Raw genomic sequence first — 23,696 nt, 5'->3', positions numbered from 1 at the left:
TTGTGGTATTACCTAGAGGGAGAATAACAGAAATAGAGGAGGAGATGGAGAGGTGGAGGGATGCTGGAAGAATTGATGCTGGGACGGTGCAATGAGTGCTGCTTATATAGGCTCGTAATGATGATTGACAGAACTGAATAATTAGGCTCTTCTCGAACCTACGTTTGGAACTTTATTTTAAGAATTTCTTTTTCATTATGATCTCAGGACTTTTATCTCCCTGACAACAGATGTTTCTTTTTGCTTAAAAACTCAAATGAACCACATGTATTTTTGGGAGGTGGATGAATATTGCGGTGAAATTGTGTCCAAAAAGTACTTTAGAGTGAATTTCATGGTGTCTCTTATTTGGATTCTCAATTTGATCCTCATCCACTAGATGTACGATGCAAATCCTTAAATAATCACTTTTTTTCCCTTTTTTTTTTTTTGGATGTTGAGTGGAGCTATTTCAGTGGTCTCTGATCAAAGCTGCTCTCAGTGCTGTACATCTGAGGTTTTGAGCCAATTCACCTCACACATCAGTGTTTGAAGTATCATTCTCCTCAATAGCATGGATCAATAACCACAGACAGCACAATTTCATCTGCCCTCCTCCACAGCTCACTTATAACTAGAGGGCTAATGGTCAAGCTTTATTAATAGCCTGTCACTTGTTTTCATGAGCCCTGTCCTCTATGCTGACACAGTTTGTAGCGCTGCCTGTACGGGACGCTGCTCGTGGCCAGAACTAAACGCTGATGTTTAAAGTGTGTATGTGTAGAAATGAGATCCTGTTGTTTTGCAGAGGACTTCCTTTCTTTCCATTCCAGTAATCTATCCTTTTCAGGGGATACTTCAATGTGGCTTAATCTTTTGTAGATTTAAGACATAAAAGTAAAGACCTTAACCAGCCAGGAGAGATTTGTGCTAAACTCATTTGAATTTGAACAGTGCGGTTTAGCTGTGGAATGAGGTTATAACAAGGCCACTATCCTAATTTTCTCAGTTCCCCTCAAAGCTGCCAGAAAACCTTTCGCTGTGTCATGAAGGAGAACACAATGAATTAATGTACAATAATATAGTTGAAAGGATTTTGTGACTGCTATCATTCTTAAAACTTATCCATGAAATAATTCACATTTTCCCAAATGTAACGGCAAATTATCTACTAATGACCCAAATTCATCAAATGGTCTAGAGTTAGGGTTGTTTCGAAACCAGAATTTCAGTACTCAGTAGTAGCATTAGTGAAATTTAATGAATCTTAATTTCAGTTATTGATGCAACAGCAGAAAATAATGTGCTAATGAACACACTTTTATTGAAATAAATTAAATTAGGTTTTAATAATTCTTTTGTAACTACATTATTTTTTCATTTGTTCTAATAAACGGGTTAATTTATAAAACAAGCATATTTTGAGTAATAAGACAATTAAAAACAGTAAAAAAAATTGTTTAACTGCAGTGTCAAATATACAGTAAACAAAAACATGTGCAAAATGAAACAGCTGAAATTATTGTATTACAAAAAACTCAGAACATGGGTTACATAACACAACACAAACAAAACAGTTAGGGTGACTGCAAATAACAAATGTTATTTGTTATATGCTATATTTGGAATTGCATACTGCCATAATACTGCCAGAAAACTTCCATTTCCATTTGTTTTTTTGTTTTTTAATGTTTAATCTCTTTCTTGACTCATTATTTGATTTGGCTGACAAAAAGTAAGATTAAGATATGATTATTTCAAAAATGATTGGACACAACTTCTTACTGACTGCTTTTTTTAATGTATATTATTTTAATGTACTATACAGTGTGTACTTCACAGTATTCAGTAAATAGTAAGCCATAGTATTCCATTTTGAACATAGCCAGAGAACTACTAGCAAGTATCATATTCCAGTCGATTACCATAATAATATAAATATTAAGACTCTTCTTTTAGTGTTAAAGAATTGGTTTAAGACCTAATGATGAATTTAGAGTAGATGCATTTGCCATTTTGCTCTTTAAACACTTTATATACATTTTAATGACTCACTGATTATGATTTCAAGGCAACCAGAGAGGCATTCCACTAGATTTTACTTATCCTTGCTTGTTGTTTCAATGGTATGAGCGTATAATCATAGCAAAATAACAAAGTCACGCACTTGATATTAGAATCCATTTATACTTAATGCATCAAGTAAAATTATAATTTTTTCCCCAAATGAACTCTAATAATGAATGTGAGGCATGTCATTCTAATCTGATAGTCATGTGCATGTAACTGCATGGATCACATGTCAGGCATGAGACACCCTTGAGTGTCTATACCAATGTCATTTCCCATTGCCCTTGATTAATGCAGGGCGTCTATTGTACAATAAGCTTCATGCATTAGAATGCAAGGGCACCTGAGTGAGGGAACTCAGTTAATTTATCAGCGTCCATCGGAATTAATTACAGATCCAGAGTGTGAAAGTCAGCCGTGCCTAATCACATGGGCGCAACGTCCCACAAGCGTCATTTATTTCAAGGCGCACCGCCCCGTGGCTTATTTGAAACCGGTGTTAGTGCACCGCCGTGCAGTTCTCCTCTTGACTAATTATGTTTGTCCTGACGATGCGCTTTTCTGTCCTACCGGTTATCTCTGACTGATTGGATCTGTCTTTTTCGTCACAGATATCTGAGGAGTGAGCATCTGGGTGGAGGGTTTCGCGCTTCTTTGTCTCTTGCGGCGTCTTACTGAGGTGTGATCAGCAAACAGGGTGCCTTATCTGCACTTTAGATGGGAAACTCAGCAACTTGGTGCTCAGTAAACGAAGTGTGGATTTGGTGTTTTGTAAGCCTGAATGCATTGCTTTATCCAACGTGACAATTTAGCTGTGGTATCCTTAAATTGAACATTTTAAAATTGACAATGTATAATAATATATTTATAATAATTACATTATAAGATTCAAGATTATATCTATATACACTGGTGGCCAAAAGTTTGGAATAATTAAGATTTTTTTAAATGTATTTGAAAAAGTATTTTATGCTTACCAAGGCTGCATTTATTTGATCAAAATACAATAAGAATAATATTGTGAAATATTATTACAATTTAAAATAACTTATAAAATAAACGTAGCCATTACTCCAGTCTTCAGTGTCACATGATCCTTAATGATTATTAATAATGTTTCTTCTTATTATGTTGAAAACTGTTTTTGCTGCTTATTATTTTTGTGAAAACCCTGTACATTTTTCAGGATATAAACTTAATTGTACAACATTTATTTGAAATAGTAAAGACATTTATAATGTTACAAAACATTTCTGTCACTTTTGATCAATTTAAAGCATCCTTAGGTGAATTACGAATTTATTTATTTTTTATTTTTTAATCATACTTACCCAAAACTTTTGAATAGCAGTCTATCACAGTTTCCATAAAAATATTAAGCAGCAAAAACATTTTCAACATTGATAAAAATCAGATTGCAGGATCATGGATCAAAAATAATATAGCTATATTATAAAATATAAAAAATATAGTATAGGTTTAGTATATATAGTAAATACAGTGTAGAATATAAAAATAAAATATTTTATAAAAATGCATACGTATATCTCTATTCTATAATTTTCTACTGTACCTGTTTAGGTACTGTAAAGGCTTCTGGCCCTTATTTCTTTGTTTTCTCTTTGTTTTTATGTCCTCCACTTCTTTTTGCATTTTCGCTTTTTTTTTTCTTTCCACCCTAGACCTGCACACTTGTTTCCATGGTATCCAGCGTGTGTACTGATGTGTTTTTGTTAATAGATGAGAACAGACGGTGACAGACGGACTGATGATGATTTCTCATTACAAAGCGTCACTCTTGTCTTACACTCAAGAGTGTCATCAATCCAAACCTCACCCAGTCCCTATCAGTTCACTATGTATTTTAATTCCCCTGTCATCTACTCAAAAAAACGTTTTCATTCCGTACCCCCTGACCAGGGCCGTGAGATATAACGTGCATGCAAACAACAGCATTTTAGCTGCAGCCATCTTGTTCGGCTCATTTTAATGTCACCCTCATTCAGTGTACACCTCCATGCGGAGAATGAAAAGGGCCATGGAATGAAAGTCAGGCAGTAGTGAGCAGCGCTGCCTTCCAGCAAATTCTCCCCAATGCCTATTAAAACCTTTCTGGCCTGGTGGATTGAGTACGGGAGGCTAAAATTGGAAATGCATTCAATTGAACAGGGGGCCTTGAAACTGGGAACGGGACTGGAGAATGGGATTGAAAGGGCATTATCTGCCTGCTCAGACACCCAAAGAATTTAATTGGTACTCACCTGTCGATAAATGCAAAAAGGCTGGATAACGAGGGGTGTGTTTTGATGAAAAATTAAAGGGAAGTATGGAGTTGGATGATTCATTGGAACAAGGCTTGCATATTGGGTTACATATTGACCATAAGGAAGAATCAAGCATGTTCATACACTTCCACTGTCAATACAGCCAAATGTGTGATTCATGTGCGGCTCTCCCACACACTTTTCATCAAGACCTGGCAATGGTTTGTTCTAAAGTGAGAACAAACTGACTGGGCTTCTTTTGCTGAGTACAGGGCCAAGAACAGAGACACTAAGTAGGTACTCATCTTAAAGGGACAGTGCATTGAAAAATGCTCCATAATACATGGTAAAAGTATGATAAAAGTGATTCACATGTGTTGAAGTGATTCAAACTATGTTTCACAGTAACCTTGAGTGAGGCACAAACCGAAAATGTAATTTTGAAATTATTAATTGACAATTTGACCTATGTCTATTTTTATTAAAAGAATGGTTCTTTTAAATAGGATCTTTTAAATGAATTGATTCACAAAATCAGACTGAATGAGTCATTCCCAAGAACAAACTGATTAAATCCAGTTACGGTTGATAAAATAATCAGTGAATAACGTCATATTTTAGACTGTTCATCTCACAAATCTGTGATTTGACTTGGAATATAGTGCATGACTCATATGAACTATGCTTATGATACTTTTTATGGTGCTTTTGTGTTATTTTTTAAGATTAAAAGCTTCAGTCACCATTACATTGCTGTAATTGTGTAGCAAAAATGACCCAGGAAATTATTCTAAATTGTCCTTTGCGTTCCAAGGAAGAAGGAACATCATGAGGGTGAGTAAATGGTGATTGAATCTTCTTTTCTGTCCCTTTAAGCATACTTTTTTTTCTCATTATTTCTCTCTCTTTCTCTCTTTCTTACTATTACGTTCACCACATTTAATCACTGCCTGTCCTCTGTTGCTACATTTCTGTTGTACTTTGATTACACTTCTTTTGCTTTAGCAAGGCTTTGCAATAGTGCTCCAAAAGGCTGAGAGAACACAATTATCAAATTATGATAATGCAGTCATAACACCACACAGGGGACGCAAAAGCACAGACAAGCTCTAAAAGGTGCTCGTGAACCATGCTCGACATTTATCTCCTCAGATACACCTGTGAGAATCGCAGAATGATGGTGATGACTGTAGACTTCCACCTTTCCTGTCTGAGCCCAAAGGCTTTTACATGCACTTCGTTCTCCTAAACATCAGGCCGCGTCTCTCCCCCCGCCCTTCCTGAAGGTCGCTGGCCACCAAGGGCGAGTTCTCCCGCGCGTAATCCTTTCTGACACTGCTTCAGTGCCATTTTTGCTCAAAGAGAGAACGCTGCTGTCGACACCACTTTGCTTTACCCTAAAATCATATACGACAACTGTTAGAGAGAGCTATTGCTGTTGTGTTCTGGAGGTTTAAATGAAGCGGCTGCTGTTTGCGCTTCTGATCATGATTTATATGATGGATATGTTGAATAATACAAATTTAAAATCTTTTTGGCTCATTGGATTGTTTAATGAACCTTCACACATATAGCAAGCAATGAGGTGAGGAGGAGATCAAATTGTTTTTGGGTCAGTGACATGAAGCTCATTTATAATCTATTAATTTATTCAGAAATATTTGAAAAATGCTGTTCATACATACAGTGACTAGAAAAAACTATATATATATATATATATGTGTGAGTGTGTGTGTGTGTGTGTGTGACTCTGGACCATAAAACCAGTCATAAGTAGCACGTGTTTATTTGTAGCAATAGCCAATAATACATTGTATGAGTCAAAATGATCGATTTTACTTTTATGCCAAAAATCATTAGGATATTAAGTAAAGATCATGTTCCATGAAGATATTTTGTAAATTTCCTACCGTAAATATATCAACACTTAATTTTTGATTAGTAATATGCATGCAACTTTAAAGGTGATTTTCTCAATATTTGGATTTATTTATTTTATTTTTTTTTTTGCAGCCTCAGATTCCAGATATTCAAATAGTTGTATCTCGGCCAAATATTGTCCTATAACAAACCATACATCAATGGAAAGCTTATTTATTCAGCTTTCAGTATATGTATAAATATCAATATATATATATATGTATATACTTTTTTTTGGGGGGGGGGCAACAATGAAGAAGATGTATAAAAAAATGATCAAAAAGTTGTTTGGCATAATCTTATTATTATTTCTTTGAAAAATAATCAAACATAATCAGTGCGCCTCAGACTCTGTGCACTAGTGGTGAGGATTTTTCAATAACTCTTTCTGCAGGTTACATCATTATGCCAGAAGGTAAAAACAAGTAACTATATTTATGAGTAAGTCATGAATCTTATTTTCAATCAATTTGTTCAAAAGCACGTTCTCATTCAGAAGCACAAAATAAGTGACTTAGTGGATTTGGAACAGCATACTAGCATACCACTCTTACTACATTTACCATATATTTCAATGGCAGAGATAATAAGAGTAGCATGCTAGTTATGCTGTCCGTGAATTCATTGACTATCTTTATAAACAAATCATTGAATCATTCACTCAGACGATTCGTTTAACAGTGCTGATTCATTCAGGAAGTAAATGCTGCTATTGTGTGTTGCTCAAAATCTATTTATGAAAGTCTGGAACTATTTATGCTGGTGGAAACAAGGAATGAATACTGCATCTAAAATGTAAGTTAATTAATTTCTTGTATACTAAACTGTTGTATGCAATGTCACTCTCTCAGTCATGCTGTTTTTCTGAAGGTTGGCACAGTTGGGTTTGGTTGTAGGCACAAGACCAACAAAACTGTATTTTTTTTTTTTTGGAAAGTAATCAAAATGAAAGCACTTACATTAGACAATTAAAGGGATAGTTCTTTAAAAATATAGAAAATTCTGCCTTCATTACTCATCCACCTCTTATTATAAGCCTGTAAGAGTTTCTTTCTTCTGTTGAGAACAAAAGAAGAAATGTTGAAGAATGTGTGTAACCAAACAGTTGACGGTAACCATTGACATCTATAGTTGTTGTTGTTGTTTTTGTTTTTTTCTACATACTATGGAAGTCAATGGTCACCCACAACTGTTTGAATAACAACATTCACCAAAATATCTTCTTTTGTGTTCAACAGAAGAAAGAAACTCATACAGGGTGAGTAAATGATAACAGAATTTTCATTTTTAAATCTTTAAACCTTTATAACTTTAAAATAGGTATTTGATACTGTTAATAACAACTGAAGTATATTTGAATTAGCAGAATTTTTAAAAAGTATGTAGAATATAGCATTTAGAAAGCATACATATAGACCTCAATATTAGATACAACCTTGGCAAAAGGTGACATTTCTATAACAGATCTATATCTGCTGTGATGCCTAAATGAGAATTGATAGTTTACAAAGTCACATGAAAGTACATAAATCTGGCCTCCAGCTCTGAAGGGTTCGCTGCAGCTTCCCATTCCAGTCGTCACACTCACCACTGACCCACTTGTCTGCTCTTTGATGATAGATTTATAGGGATGAGTTGGCAGGGGACATCGGGCGTCTGTCATATCAGCTCAGTGTCTGACTCAGATCTGGTTTCATTAAATGGATCTAATCTCTGCAGCCCATGAAGCAGCTGTGAGTTCTGGCTCTGCTCCATACCAGCTCCACCTCGTGCCACCGGGCCATGGCACTGCCTCCCCCTGCAAGTCCCTACTGTCAGACCAAATGCAGGATATAGTGAGAGCGAGGGCGAGAGAGATAGACAATATGTTAAACTGAATATATAGTGTATAGTGGGAGGGAGAGAGATGGATAGAGTGAGAAAAAGAGGTAGAGAGCGGGGGCGTAATGCACAGTTTTCTTTGAAGGGGCACCGCTGGCGGTCCTACTCACTTAGTTCTCAATATGAGATCAGACATGAGCTTTATAAAAATGCTTTAATATAAAAATGAAAGGGAAAAATGCTTTATAAAAGCATATATATTTACACAAATAGTAATTATGTAATTTAATTGTTTACTCTTTATGTATTCATTTATTTTTGGAAACTGCAATCAAAATACACTTGACTATGTCTAGGAGAAGTGTATATTTACATGAATTAATATTTACTACAGTATATATATATATATATATATATATACATACAGTATGAGATCAAAATGCTTTAATATAAAAATGAAAGGGAAAAATGCTTTATAAAAGCATATATATTTACACAAATAGTAATTATGTAATTTAATTGTTTACTCTTTATGTATTCATTTATTTTTGGAAACTGCAATCAAAATACACTTGACTATGTCTAGGAGAAGTGTATATTTACATGAATTAATATTTATATATATATATATATATATATATATATATACATACAGTATGAGATCAGACATGAGCAAATGAAAAAATGCTTTGTAAAAGCTTTTTAGATATTTACAAAAATAGTCTACTGATAGGTATGTAATTTAATTGTTTACTTTTTATGCATTCATTTATTTTTGGAAATCGCATTCAAAATAAACTTGACTACACTCTTTAAAATAAAGATTCCAAAAGGGTGTATTTGCAGTGATGCCATAGAAGAACCATTTTTGGTTCCCAAAAGAACCTTGAAGTGAACAGTTCCTATAAGATAAAGAACCTTTTCTGCATTTGAAAGGTTCTGTGGATGTTCAATGTTCTTCATAGAACCACTGATGCCAATAAAAAAACTTTATTTTTAAGAGTGTATGTGTAATAGAAGTGTATATTTACATTAATAAACTATATATTTATATATGAGACAGACATAAAAGAAATAAAAAATGAATGCTTAGTATGTATTTACACAAATATCTGTGTAGTAGTAAATAAAAAATCTTATTATTTATTAATTTATTTTTGGAAGTTTTATTCAAAAGTGTACACAAACACACAAATATATGTAATTTAAATATAAATTGTTTTAAATGTATTTATTATTATTAAGAAGTATTATTTTTCTGAAATAAGGAGACAAAAGCCATTTTTATGGTTTCTGTCCTGTATGATAGTTTTATAAAGCATTTCATGCTTATTTCAAGTTCATTTCTAATTTATTTAAATTCAAACATCATTATTCTATGAATGTTGTTATGTCTAAGTATAGTCAATCCATTTCCATCAGTTTGACTCATTTGGGCTGATTTTTAGACAGATCTTGCACATATTATAAATGAATAGAGACACTACAACCTTCAAGAAACTTTATCCACTGATGTTATTTTAGAATAATAGCTTTACACTATTCAAGCTCAAATTTTGCAATATTTGTTTTGTTTTGTTTTGGTTTGGTTTGTCTTGTATTTTCTCTCGTCTGAGAAAGCGAAAGAGTACACTCTAAAAAATGCTGGGTTGTTTCAACCCAATGTTGGGTCAAATATGGACTAACCCAACTGTTGGGTTAAAAAGTTAATTTAAAAATGTAACCAAAATGTAACCCAACAGTTGGGTTAGTCCATATTTGACCCAACATTGGGTTGAAATAACCCAGCATTTTTTAGAGTGTATGTATGTATAATATTACTAATGCATTGGGAATGTGAAGCTTTGTTACCATGTCAATAAAGCTACTTCAGTCTAGAGAGAGAAATAGAAATGGAGCGAGTGAGAAGTAAAAAGACAGAGTGAGAGAGATATAGAAAGAGTAATATGAAGAGCGAGATGAGGGAGTCCATTACTCATCATCAGGCCTGCAGCCTCTCTTGCAGGTGTCTTTTGTAGCGTGTTATTGTTGTGAGGGATTTGAAGGTTGTCCAGGGCGGCTGAGGCAGGGTTTTTAGATGTGGAGAGTTCAGCGCTGTACTTTAGAAGCTTTTCAGGTGTGAGTGTGTTTGTGTCCGTGCGTATGTGTGTGTATGTGGGGTTTTTTTTGTGGTGATTTGGCCTCGGCAGGTCAGCTATCAGCTCTCTGCAGCCCTCTCAGCTCCCTTTGATTTATTCTGTTGCGAGGGCTCTCCCCCTCTCTCGCCTCACTCTGCCCCCGGACTCCAAGGTCACCTTTTGGAAGATTTCAGCCTCAATTTTCTGCACCCTTTAAAATGCACATCTAGGCATGTTCACTCAGCCACAGACAGTGAATTGCTCAGTGAGAGGAAATTTAGACAAGAAGGAAGAAGTGCAAAAGCGAGAAAGAGAAATGGGACATCGGTTCATTATTCAATCCATTTTACAAAAAGAAACTCTTAGGCTTTTGGTTAATGAAAAGGAATGGGAGAAAGATACAATGAAGACTGATGAGCCCTACGTGTTTGTATAAATCTGAATACTGAAGACTGAATGTCTTGTAAGTGACAGTTAGAGACTGAATTTTAGACTGAATAATGTATTTTATTTATTTTAAAGGTATGTTACAAGCCGTAATGGGGTTAATTTAGTTTGGTACAATAAATGCTGCATTATACAAACAAACAGAATGAAACCATAGATAATAGGGAATGTAAAATGAAATGATTCTACACTTGGTCACTTTTTTATTTTACTTTTTTTTTCCAGTATCTCACTCAAATTACAATGCTGATGATATAATTTGTAATAAAAAGTTTTGAAAAAAAATTTTAAAAGATGCACAATAGACTGTGTGTTTGAAAGTTTGAGTCAGTAATTTTATTGTTTTTGAAAGGTTCTTATGCTTGCAAAAGCTGTATTTATTTAATTAAAAATAGAGCAAAACGGTAATATTGTGAAATATTATTACAATTTAAAATAACTGTTTTCTATATTAATATGTTTACAAATGTCATTTATTTCTGTGATGGCAAAGCTGAATTTTCATTACTCCAGCCTTCTGTGTCAAATAATCATTCAGAAATCATTCTAACATTTATTACCTGTTGAAAACAGTGCTGCTTAATATTTTTGAGGAACCTGAGAGAACATTTTCTCTTTGTTGAAAAGAACACTTCAAATATAACTGTTTGGTAACAATGTAAAGGCCTTTATTTTCACTTTTGATTTAATGCATCCTTGCTGAATAAAAGTATTCATTTCTTTAAAAAATGAATGTTATCATGTAATATATGCCATATAAGATGTACATTAATATATCATTTTGCTTAATGCTAGGTTCTGGTCTGTGGTTTTGTGAATTACTTTTTGTGGGGAGGATGGTTGGTGAATTTGCACAGCTTGCCGACTGCTTGTCTTGGATTAAGTACAACAGAGGATTGATTGCATTCTAGTGACGTTTAGTGCAGATTGTCAAGTCAGATTGGTACCTTGTTCCGTAGGATCAATGTGAAATTTGTTTGGAGATTAGATTTTGTTTTTCTGAAGAGTATCACAACAGTCCCACCAGGTATTTTTCATTGCACGCCACTCTTTTCATCAATGTGTCTATTGGTCCTTCCTGTTATCATCAGGAAGCCCAGACCAAACATCCAGGACTCAATGTGAGCTTTATCTAAAGCTGATGTTTACTATTGTTAGGCCTAGAGAAGTTTGTGTACTTTTCTGTCTTCTCCAATGAATGAAGCTAGGAGTATTAGACTCTCAGTTTTTATTTAATTTATTTATTCACAACTTATTAAAATATAATTGAAATGAGGGTGAAACAAAGTTAGACAGATGCTGTTCAGACATAACCATTGCTACCACAAATAACAACACGCTAGGGACTGGCCACTTGATTCAAATGAACTGACAGATAGCTTCTGAAGCTTTTCTCAACACATTTGGTAAGAAGAACAGATGACAGTGCTCTAGCTAGTGTCATTATTATAAATATTCCCTTTTCGCTCAGGCAGACAAACCTAATGGAGAAAGAGAATCAATATTTCAGTGAAATGTCAGCTTTGACTTGTCTTTGTGAGACGCTCTGACTATTTGTCTTGTAGATTGCATAAACAAAAGAGGAGTGACTGATGTGTGTTGCATGTTCAATATGGATTTTAATGGTTTCTTAATGGAAACAAGAAGAATCTTTAATTGATATGTTGGGAATAATGCAAGCAGCACATTTCAGTGGATTTTCTTTGTGCCTTTTGAAAGTGACTGTCAGAATGTGCTTGGTTTTTGACAATTGTTCTTGACACGAAGCTGAAAAATATCGTAATATTGAGATTGTTTTGTTTCGTTCCCTTATTTTGTGGCGAAATGACGGGCAGCACAGGCGTGAACAGAAGGAAAAGGATGCCGACGATGAAATTCTGTCCTTGTGTTTATATCAGCTTAATTAACCCAAATCACACTATGGTTGTTTTGAATAAATGAAGCACCTGGAGCAAAACGATAAGAGGATGATTAATCTTCAGGGAAACTTTAGAGGGAAAATATTTTTAAATGAAAGAAAAATTGCTGCGCGAACTACTTTTCTTGCTGAGTAATGTCTCCGGAGACGACTTCAACAGCAGAATCAGAAATTTCCTCCATCTCTAATTGAAAAGATCCTCAACTCTGCTACTGTATCTAAATGAACTCTGCCTTCATCTTTCTGTTTCTAAAATCATTATTCAACTTCCATAATAGACCACCCACCCTTTACACACCCTTTATTTATACTCATTTTTTTTCCATAACCCTGCCCTTGTTTTCATGTTGTCAAGATTTGCCTTCCTCTGCAATTTCCCTGCCGTTATTCAGCCGCGTCGCATAAAACCAATTTCTGGTGCGGCGTGCAAGGGGATTGTAGTGATAATGAAAAAGAGACTGGCTGAGGTGAATGTTAAAACGAGATAAGCGCAGACATGGAGAGTGTGTGAATGCCCTGTCGGTAGGAAGGCCAGCGTCATTCCCCCCCGACGACTCTTTGTTCCTCCCACATGTTGAGAACAACAGCAGGGTAATTGGATGCTGATAAAGCCTGTGACATAAGTGTGATGCACATATTACAAGCATGAAGACACCCATAGTGGCAGGGCTGAATGGTCAATACAATAGAAGCCTGTTATGGCTTATATAGTCTGTTTTCTTTTTTCATAGCAAAGAAACGCATTAGGCGACAGCAAATGTGTTACCATATATATATATATAATTAGCTGGTCATTTGTAATTGTAATAACTTGATCTTCCGCTGAAAATGCCAGACTTCTCTGTGGTGAGGTATTAAGGACTTCTCTAATAATTTAGCCATTTTAAACTCGCATTCATCTGTTGCCATATTTTAGTGCAATGCCCAAAATCTCTTTTCTTTTTTCATAGCAAAGAAATGCATTAGGTGACGGCATATGTGTTACCAAGCTGTATTGCACATTTGCATTTGAATTTGATGCAGGTTGGGTTATTGCAGCGGTAGTACCTATAGGGAAATATTATTGGATAGTGGATGCTCCTTCGTAGCTCGGGAGACTTAAAGTCGGCACGACATGAAAATTCACTCTATTATCTAAATGCTTGTTATTGAGCTCACTGTGATAAATTCATAAATTTATTCGCATTCATCTGTTGCCATATTTTAGTGCAATGCCCAAAATCTCAAAAACCCATCCATACATCTCAAAATCCACACAAAAAACTAATGTATAGAACAAAACTCTGCCCTGTAATTTTTTGCTTTTTTGACACAATACGGAAGAAAAAATCTGTTGTTACTTCTATTTCATCACAACTTTAATGAATTATTTTTTTTAAGTGCTACATTTAAAAATCAACTTTGTCCCAGTTGTTTCTCCGGATATGTAAAGATGGTTGATTGAATGATGGAAGATGGATGATTGAAATGCCTGGCTTTTAATATTAAACTTAACTTTTGGTGTTGAATTTGGTGTTAAAACTCTATAACAGAGACTTTGAAACCTAGGTCCGAGACAGGCTACAAAAGAAGGTTACAAAGTGTATTACTTAAGTATGTTAGCACAATGATTTTTAACGTTTTTCAGTTTTGATATTAAAAACTGGTTGGAAATCATGAGTATAATGGCAATTATTTTATTCTGTTATCATATCTACAGCCATAGTTTTTACTTTTTTCTTTGAAACACACACACACACACATATACATTGTATTGACAAAATATTCTCAAAATATCTTCTTTTATGTTCCACAGAAGAAAAATATGTACAGGTTAAGATATCTATAGACAGATTATTTAATTTGGAATACACATATTGTCTTTCTAATATCACATTCACTCTTTTTGACACGATAATGGTAGAGAAGATGCATTTGAGACTGTACTCTTTTACTCTAAGAAGCAGGAGATTTACGCAAGTCTCATTTGCTCTCTATTAAATCCTGTTTCTGTCTAGGAGAAACAATTGAGACATTAAAGAGATGTCATTTGTGACATTTCTTTCCTACAGGTAATGAGAGCGTTTCTGTGCTCAGTCTGTCCTTACATCTTGTGAAGAATATCAGTATTCACAGGGCCTATTCATAGTGGATTATTCAGGTGCTCAAATAGAATAGAAAATAATGAGTGTCGTCTTTGTACGGCGTGACAAAAGTCTCAGCCTCTCAGTGAGAGTTAATCTCAGGGTTCCTCTTTATCTCGTCACCGGCTTCAGGTCTGCGGCGATACGGCGCTTCAGCGAGGAAGGTCACGCAAATGACACGTGGAGGACGTGTCTGATCATTTGTGGCACAATGGTCCGCATGCCGGGCGAGGCTCATCTTCCTTGGGTAATATGCGAGGGGAGAGGTGAGCAAGATAAGGGCCATCAGAGCCGGAGTCCATCTGCGAATTTTCGCATGGCTGTCAGATGGATTGCCTAGGTATGGCCCCTCCAGATGGCACAGATGGGTCTCTTCATCTCCTCTTCTACACTCGAGGCACTCCTAAATATAGCACCAGCGCCCTGATCTCTCCAGATGACCCTGTGTCTCTCCTGCCTGTTTCAACTCATCCGCACCTATGGCCCAGATCTCTACCGGTGTACGAGTGCTACATCATTTCCTGTTTGCTCTTAATTACAGGCTCTAATTAGCAGCCCAACTACAAGAGCGTTCCCTTTCCAACCCGTCTCTCTCGGCTCCAGAGGAATGGACCCTGCTAATTAGAGGAGATTTCGATCCTTCCTGTTATCCCAGAGAAATGGAGCCATGGGAATGCAAGAGAAGAATGCAGCAGAAACAGAAAGAAAGAGCAAGGCTTTTGGGCTTTTTCTATTCTTGTACAGTGACACGAGGGACTGTTCGACTTTTACGTGACTTGGATTTGCATAAAAGAGAATCTCCATGAGAATTCGCCGGATACACAAACACATCAATCAAATCCAAACAATCCACATCAAGCTCTGCTGTTATAAACTCTGATGGGTTCATAGTAGTACTAACTTGCTTGGCAATGGGAGAGAGAGAGAGAGCGCAGTTGGTGACCACTCTATATCAGATCAGTATTGTCATCTGCTGTCCTTCATGTAGGGAGAGCTTGAGGCGTGTGTGACCCACATAAGCAGTGATGTGCATAGAAGTGAATGCCACACACTGTACTGAGACTGTCAGTTGAGAAATTCCTCACTGTGGCATTTGTTGTAGCTTGACATCTGTAGCGTGGCATCTTTTGTAGTGGCACACCTGGATGTGGGGAGTTGCAGTGAGTTGCTTGAGCACTGAAAAGCTTGAGCAGTTGGTGAGTTTTAGAGTTTCAGTATTGGTGTTATTTCTGGTCCTTTATGTCTACAAAATGACTAATAATTAATAGTTATTGGCAACTTTTAATATGTGTTCAAGTTATATCTGACAACATCAACAAAAATCCAGTATCTTTTTTCATTACTATTATTACATTTTTGTTATATTCTAGATACATTACTGTTCAAATGTTTAGGGTCAGTAGAATTATTAAAGATGTTTTTAAAATATCTTATGCTCACCTAGGCTGCATTTATTTGGTTAAAAATACAGTAAAAGCTGAAATATTGTGGAAAAATTATTACAATTTAAAATAACTGTTTTCTATTTTAATGTAATTTAATTCTGTGATGCAAAGCTGAATTTTTAGCAGCCATTACTCCAGGCTTCAGTGACAAATGATCCTTCAGAAATCATTCTAATATGCTGATTTGATTATTTTCAGTGTTGAAAACAGTTGTGCTGCGTAATACATTTGTGATTAATTTTTTTTTTAGTGAATTAAGGTCAGAAGAGTAACATTTATTCAAAATCCTAATCTTTTGTAGCATAAATATAATTAATTGATGTAAATATAATTAATACATTTGAAGAACCTTAAAATGTATCACAAATGTATTTATACATATGTGACCCTGGACCAAAAAAACAGTCTTAAGTCGCATGGGTATATTTGTAGCAATAGCCAACAATACACTGTATGGGTCAAAATTATACATTTTTCTTTTATGCCAAAAATCATAAGGATATTAAGTAAAGATCATGTTCCATGAAGACATTTAGTAAATTTCCTACTGTAAGTATATCAAAACTTAATTTTTGATTAGTAATATGCATTTCTAAGAACTTCATTTGAACAACTTTAAAGGCGATTTTATCAATATTCTGCACCCTCAGATTCCAGATTTTCAAATAGTATTTTCTCGGCCAAATATTGTCCTATCCTAACAAACCATACATCAATGGAAAGCTTATTTATTCAACTTTCAGATAATGTATCTCAATTTAACTGGTTTTGTGGTCCTGGGTCACATATATGCAATTTATTTACACTATATAATGCAATAGAATTAATTAATTTATTCATATAATTTTTTCTTCAGAATCTTATTACATGTATCTTATTACACTATATTATTCATGATGAAAGTTGTGTGCCTTCGTTATTGGCCTTTCAGGATATTGTCTTTTCAAGGACAAGTTGAAGTCAGGAGGGGCTGACTGGAAAAGGCACCTGTTTGAAAGAATGGTCTTTGACCTGGTATCTGTCTGGTATTTATTTGTAAATCAGGTATTTACACTGTACTAGAGAGGGGTCATGCGTGTCGGAGACAGAAAGATAGGCCATGTTGGAGAACAGAGAAAAAGCCTGTGCTCTCATTAGCTTTGAGGCATCAGAGATGATTAAAGAAGCACTGCTGGACGCACACCTACTAAAAGAGCTGAGCACATGGACATCACTCTTCTTTCCTTCACTCTTTCTATCCCTTTATCTTATCTCTTACTTTATGTTTTGTTTGTTTATGGGCTTTTGGCCTTTATTTTTATTTTATTTTTTGTTAGGACAGTTGCAAAGAATCAGAATATGAACCCTGTGAGCACCACAGGATTTCCTGACCCACTACACCACGGCTCTGACTCTGTCCCTTTCTTTGCTTTGTTTCTCTCACTCAGATCTGAAAAGGTGACTCATATCACCTGCAAATTAAGCTTGTTTATTTATGAGGTGTCACCTCAATTATTCTGAATTCTTTATTGCTGTAAACAGGAAATCAGATTCAACGCAGCACAGGAAGGCAGGAGAGAAGGAGCCCTTTTTTAAACTCAGACATAGCTGGAGGGGTTTTCTGCTAATTCTCTGTTAATGTGACACAGCATGCATTTCCAGATTAATTAACCATCCGCCTGCCCTCAGAGTGCTGATACAGTGACTGTATCAGTATGTCTCTCTTAGGCCATGTACACACTCCGCATTGTCACTCCTCTGCTGAATCCTAAATCCCACTCCACACGCTAAGTTCAGTTGTTTACAGGAGTGACAATGCATTCTAAATACAAGTTTATTCCCCCAAAAATTCAGGTAGTGACAACTATATTTACATTAATCCGCATGGTGTGTAGAACCACGCTGAGCAACTGGTTTTAATGCAGCAACACTCTTTTGGTCCCTGACAACCTGTCTGAGGTGTTGTGCTAGAAAATCACAGAAACTTTCGAGGTATGTGAGGTATGAGCCTTGATTCAGTTACAAATTTTGATGCATGCTTTTCTCCACTGTAGTTTCTCCCACCAACCTTTACATATATCAACATTTGTCAAATATAAAATAAAATATAGAAAATAAGTTTATTTAAATAAATTTATGAATATTTTTTTTGAAATTTCATGTTTATTTAAATAAATGCTTTCAAACATTCTATTCATCAAAGGATCCTGAAAAAAATGACAGTTTCTGAAGACTGGAAAAATGGCTGCTGAAAATTCAGCTTTGCCATCACAGGAATAAAGTACATTTTAAAATATATTAAAATAGAAAACAGCTATTTTAAATTTGAATAATATATATTCATAATATAAAAAAAGTATTCACAATTTCACAATATTATTGTTTTACTGTATGTCTGATCAAATAAATGCAGCCTTGGTGAGCATTAGGCATTTCTTTCAAAAACATTACTCTGGGCAGGCTGGGAGCGTTAATTGACGTAATTTCCCTTTATTCTGAACCTGTCTGTTGTGCTCTGTGTAAAAAGCGGCAAGCATTTTAATCAACACTGACCCTGAATGACACAGCGGCTGCACATTTACACGCCAACGTCTGCATCTGACTGACAGTTGTGTTTCTGCGAGGGATTACATGCCTGGGGTAGACAGTCGGGCCCGGTGCCAACGCAAATTGGATTATGGCGAGCAATATTCTGGAAACATTTTATTATCCGAGGGCTTTTAGTGTAATGTGATTACTTTGTAATGCACTTTTGTTTTATAGACTGCTTCAGCACATTGCAGCTCCGGCTTTATTAAGCGTGAATTTATTCTGTAGTACACATCATCAGGTTGTCACCTGTTGCCTTCACAGCACTCAGGGGCCTCTAAGAGCGTTTCCACAATTCCTATTTAAATTCAATCCTCATCGTTTGTAGTGGACGAATTTAAATGTGCTTTTTGTAAAACTTTCCTGATGGTAGACTGCAGACAGTGGTATTAATTTGAGCTGAGAGTTTAAGGTGTCTTCCTGTCGTGAGGAGTTACGGGTGTCTAGATTGAGGGCGATGTGTGCGAGGCCTCATTAACCTGTCGTCACGTCCGCGTCTAGGCAAGGTCCCTCCTTAGGTCAGACTCATTTGCCTGCATCTGATTAAATACGCTTTCATTACCTGAGAGGAGCGCAAAGGGCACAGCCCAACTGATCCCAGATCAGCCACAATGGCACAGTTTTGCGACGGCACGCTAGTTGAATAGGTCTGACTTTTTTGTTCAGCATGATTGTAATTATTCCTCAGACTCCCACTATTTTACTTCGCTCCATGTCACGACTTCCACCCACGCTGCAGTATTGGATATTGGCTCATGCAGTTGTTGCGTGTGTTGTCTAAAGCGTTAGACGGGCAGAACGAGAACTAATGGGCGGCTGTGGCTTTCTATTAGTGACAGGTGAGGATATGCATGCTGGCTTCAGCAGACAGGAGATTGCCCGTGCTGCAATTACCATGCAGCTTGGCAGACAGACAGGCCAACAGTATTATGAGTGCACTCTGTGTGGCAGAATGTGTCACCCCACTGCCACCTCTGCATATCCAAAAACACATCAATCTGTCCTTCTGGTTTTGTGTATTGTCCAAACTTTTCCACTTTTAAACACTCCTACACTAAGAGTATTTAAAGACCCTATTAAATTACTTAAGTGCTTCTGATTGCATGAGTCACGTTTGAAACAGTGGGGGGAGGCACTTTTACATTGCTGGAGATTTTAATTTTAATTTTAATATTTTTATATATATAAAACCTATAATTCTATAAAATGTTATTTTAATATTACATTTTAATATTAAATACATATTTTAATATTACAAGTTTAAAAAAAAAGTTAAATAGAATTATTTCTATGTGTTGTGTCATTTCCACCACACTGAACAGTTTAGGCCCTAATATTTTTTTCCTCTGAGTTAGTATACTTGTGTACCAGTGAGACAACAGTCTAAAATAAGATGCAAGAAGAAAAATTGAAATAAATATTGTTAGTCAGCCCGTAATTTTTCAGCATTTCCAATCAAGCTGTAATTGTATCAAATAGTGTGAAAATATTATGATTCTTGCTGCATTTAAGATGATGGTGATATTTTAGTATTGTTTATATACTATTATAGTATTTATTTTGAATTAGCATTTAGTTGTTTTTTAAATAATTTTTTGTAATTTTGTTTTTTGTTATTTGTATTACTTTTTTGTGTTTTGTACTTTACTTTTACGTTTTTTGTAGCTTTATTTTTATTTCAGTTTTAATTTTAGTCATTTTTATATTTCAACTGAAGCATTTTATTTCAGTTATTTGCCAGGACAACATCTGAAGGCAATTTTGTGTGAAGTTTTTAAGTTTTTCTTTTTACCTAATATTTATATATTTTTTATTTGATTTTATTTCAGCTTTTTTATTTCAATTAATGAAAGCAACATTTTAAAAAAATAACAATAACAACACTAGATACATAACATTTGGGTATGGACAAAAAATTATATAAATAATAATAATAATAATATAATTATAATTCAATTATATGATTTACTCAAGCTATTGTCGTTCTGAACCCACATGACTTTCTTTCTTCTGTAGAACAAAAAAGAAGAGTTTTATCAGAATGTTCATGTTGCTCTTTATCAGACAATGAAGATGGATGGCAATTAGTTAACAATACTATACTAACTAACTACTACTACTAACTACTAACTAACAATACCAGATATTTGAAATGCTAGCTATGGAATTAGTCATAGCAAGACAACGGAGTCTACCATTTTTTTCCAAAAATGTTTTGTCCATCACTGTAATGTCCATCCCAGATTTAGAAATGGTAGAAATAACACTGCGGTGGGAATATTCATGACTTTCAGGGGAAAAAAAAAAAAAAAAGACAATTCCCTTTTGATGTTTGTATGTCCGCTGTTGGAAGAGCTGGAAAAGCGTCTACATGGCCCATAGCTGAAGAAACACCTATTGCTACGATAAGTTAAAAGCTACAAAGCTCACTTAGTTTTCATATGTTCTTTAACCTTGTCTCTGCTTTCTTTCTTCTTATCTCTCATAACATTAAGGTGATGAACGTGAGTCTGGCCGAGGGCGACGTGGTCAGATTTGAAGACCTGGCCGGCCGGGAACCTTCTGTCCTGGCCAACGAGTCCATCTTACTGAAAGGTCTGGTGGTACGCAGCTGGAGCAACCAAATCTCCATCCACTTCCGCAGCCGGCAGCCGCAGTCCAGCTCCTTGCTGCTGCGTTACCAAGGTGAGCCGTCCTACGTGTCAACCTCTAAACATCTGCTTCATCTACTTCCCTGCTAATTGCACTTGTGCCAGTGTCTCCGGCTGGCATGGATCCAGCGCTCTAGACAAACCTGTTTATGAGTGTACACTTACTGATTAGATTGGCACGAACGATTAGGACTCTGGGAGTAGGGAGCTCTCAATCATTGCTTTCTATTAGGAGAGACTCTCTGTGCACTGAAGGGGAAACACTCCTTGTTATCTCATGTCAGCATAATATGCTCATGTTAGCCTGAAAATGACAGCTGCTGTCAATAGGCCGCATAATTACATCAGAGAATGACTTGGATAATTCTCTGCTAATAGTCTTATAACAGAGTCATCAAGGGGAGATTGGCACAACAGAAAAGGTTACGGAGCGCTGATGTGCCCTGCCCCGCACAGCACCGCTTTCTCGTTTGTTACGCAGGGCGATAAAATGACAAATGACTGTATACAGGCAAATTCTTTTGTTTCTGTGAGCTAATGAACTGTGGCGGGTTTGTAGTGGAGTAATATCATTTTTTGCACATCCTTAATATGCCCTTTGAATAAGAAAGTCGTTTACACTCCACCCCCTCTTTCTGTCTCTCTCTCTGTCTTTATGAGTGTGTGGGGGGTAATCAGTGGTGTTCAGCTTTCTTAGAAAAGAAGCCGTACATTCCCTCTATTTGACTTATAGCAATCATCCGCAGGAGCCAGACAGCACATATTTCATAAAGTCTCTCTGTTTCTTTACAAAACTTCCAATTACTTCGCTCCGAAGGCCCTGCTCCCCCTGTTTCCGGTTCAATTTAATGTTCTCCAGCTGTTATGTTGGGTGGATGTGCACACGCAAGAGCAGCTAATTTTGCCACTGGGTTTACACTCGCCTTGACATTGATATAATGGCTAACAAGGAAGGAAAGGAATCAAACAGGGATTGAGATCTAGTGTAAATATATGGTGCAGAATGGCTGTAGATTTAGGGATGAACAAAAATGATATGATTACTATATTTACTCAACCTGTTGTCATTTTGAACCCGTGTGAGTGACTTTCTTTTGTAGATGACAAAAGAAGTAGTTTAACAGAATGTTCATACTGCTCTTTTTCGGATAATAAAGATAGTGATCAGAACCTGACCATAATTATTTTCCCTTTTGGCAAAACTCCCAAATCTCATGTATATTTATATAGCATGTCAAGATATTACATGCCAAATAAATGCCAAATATCAATGAAGTAATGTTATTTTAGTATTATTTTTATATTATTTTAGTATTTATTAATATTTTAAATTAGATTTTATTTTATTTTTGTATTTTCAGTTTGAGTCATTTTGCTTTGTGTCATTTTTATTATTTTTTATTTAGTTTTAATTTATTCATTTATTAGCTTTATGTATATTTCAGCTTTAGTTTTAGTAATTTTAGTACTTTAACTTTTCATTAGTCTTTTAAGGTTTATTTTTTCATCTAATTTATTTACATTTTATTTTAGCTACATATTTCAGTTACCAAAAATATTTTAATAGTTTTAGTTAATGATAACAACTCTGCAATGAAGCCAAATATTAATACCAAACGTGCATATTCGAATAGCATGAATATACAGCAGATTTTAAGGTTTTTAGATTTAAAGTGTATAATTTGTATAACTTTTAATAATATTTATAATAAATCAAATATTAATTTATAGAATAATAAATAAAGCATTTAAACAATTCACAATAATTATAATATTGAATTAAATTTTGGCCTCTTCACTCAAATCTGCAGTATGACTTTGGAGGATGTCTGTCATTTCACTTTGTTTCCAAAAACTTGTTGCATCTCAATAATTTGAGGTTAGAATCTCCCTACTGATGTCAAAACCAAACCTACAGCCTTGTACTTCAACATATTGAGGTTATAGAGAGAATGATCCTCATTGAGCTACCAAATAAAATGATAGTCCACTTGATTTTCTGCAATCATTGAGGTTAGATGCAGGTTCTGTTTGCATTTTTGCACTTTATTTAAGTTTTCCTTGCTTCCTTTCACCTCACTTTCAGAAAACTACTCGTAATGGAATAACACTTCTGGATGTTTTTGTTCGAATATCATTTTTTTTTGACAAGGTCATGTCAGACATGTCTAGAAAAAAAAAATTGGCTGTTTCGACATGGATGAGCCTGTATCTCCATTTGATTGCCTTAGCTTTTTCCAAGGCTTTGTGTTGTGAGCATTAGAGTAGAAACACATCAAACTCTTTTATAGTGCATTTAACTTTGATCTCTTGTCATGTGTCTGTAGCAACGCTATTTTCTACTATACCTCTAACACACCGGTCCTGTCTCAA

At 35.4% G+C, this 23,696-nt stretch overlaps 1 protein-coding gene across 1 annotated transcript in view; it reads left to right on the top strand.

The window, feature by feature from the left end:
• Positions 1–21,413, top strand: part of LOC107664904 (seizure protein 6-like) — a 128,566-nt gene extending 107,153 nt beyond the window's left edge. Inside the window, exon 4 of the mRNA XM_016455588.1 lies at positions 21,168–21,413. Coding sequence (XP_016311074.1) covers positions 21,168–21,413 — 246 coding nt within the window. The remainder of the gene's footprint in view (positions 1–21,167) is intronic.
• The last annotated feature ends 2,283 nt before the right edge of the window (positions 21,414–23,696 follow it).

This window comes from Sinocyclocheilus anshuiensis, unplaced genomic scaffold (assembly GCF_001515605.1).
Source record: "Sinocyclocheilus anshuiensis isolate Anshui unplaced genomic scaffold, SAMN03320099.WGS_v1.1 scaffold319, whole genome shotgun sequence".
In the NCBI taxonomy this organism is placed as follows: Eukaryota; Metazoa; Chordata; class Actinopteri; order Cypriniformes; family Cyprinidae; genus Sinocyclocheilus; species Sinocyclocheilus anshuiensis.
The sequence above is the reverse complement of the archived record's forward strand: the minus strand, read 5'-3'. Positions and strand labels throughout refer to the sequence as shown.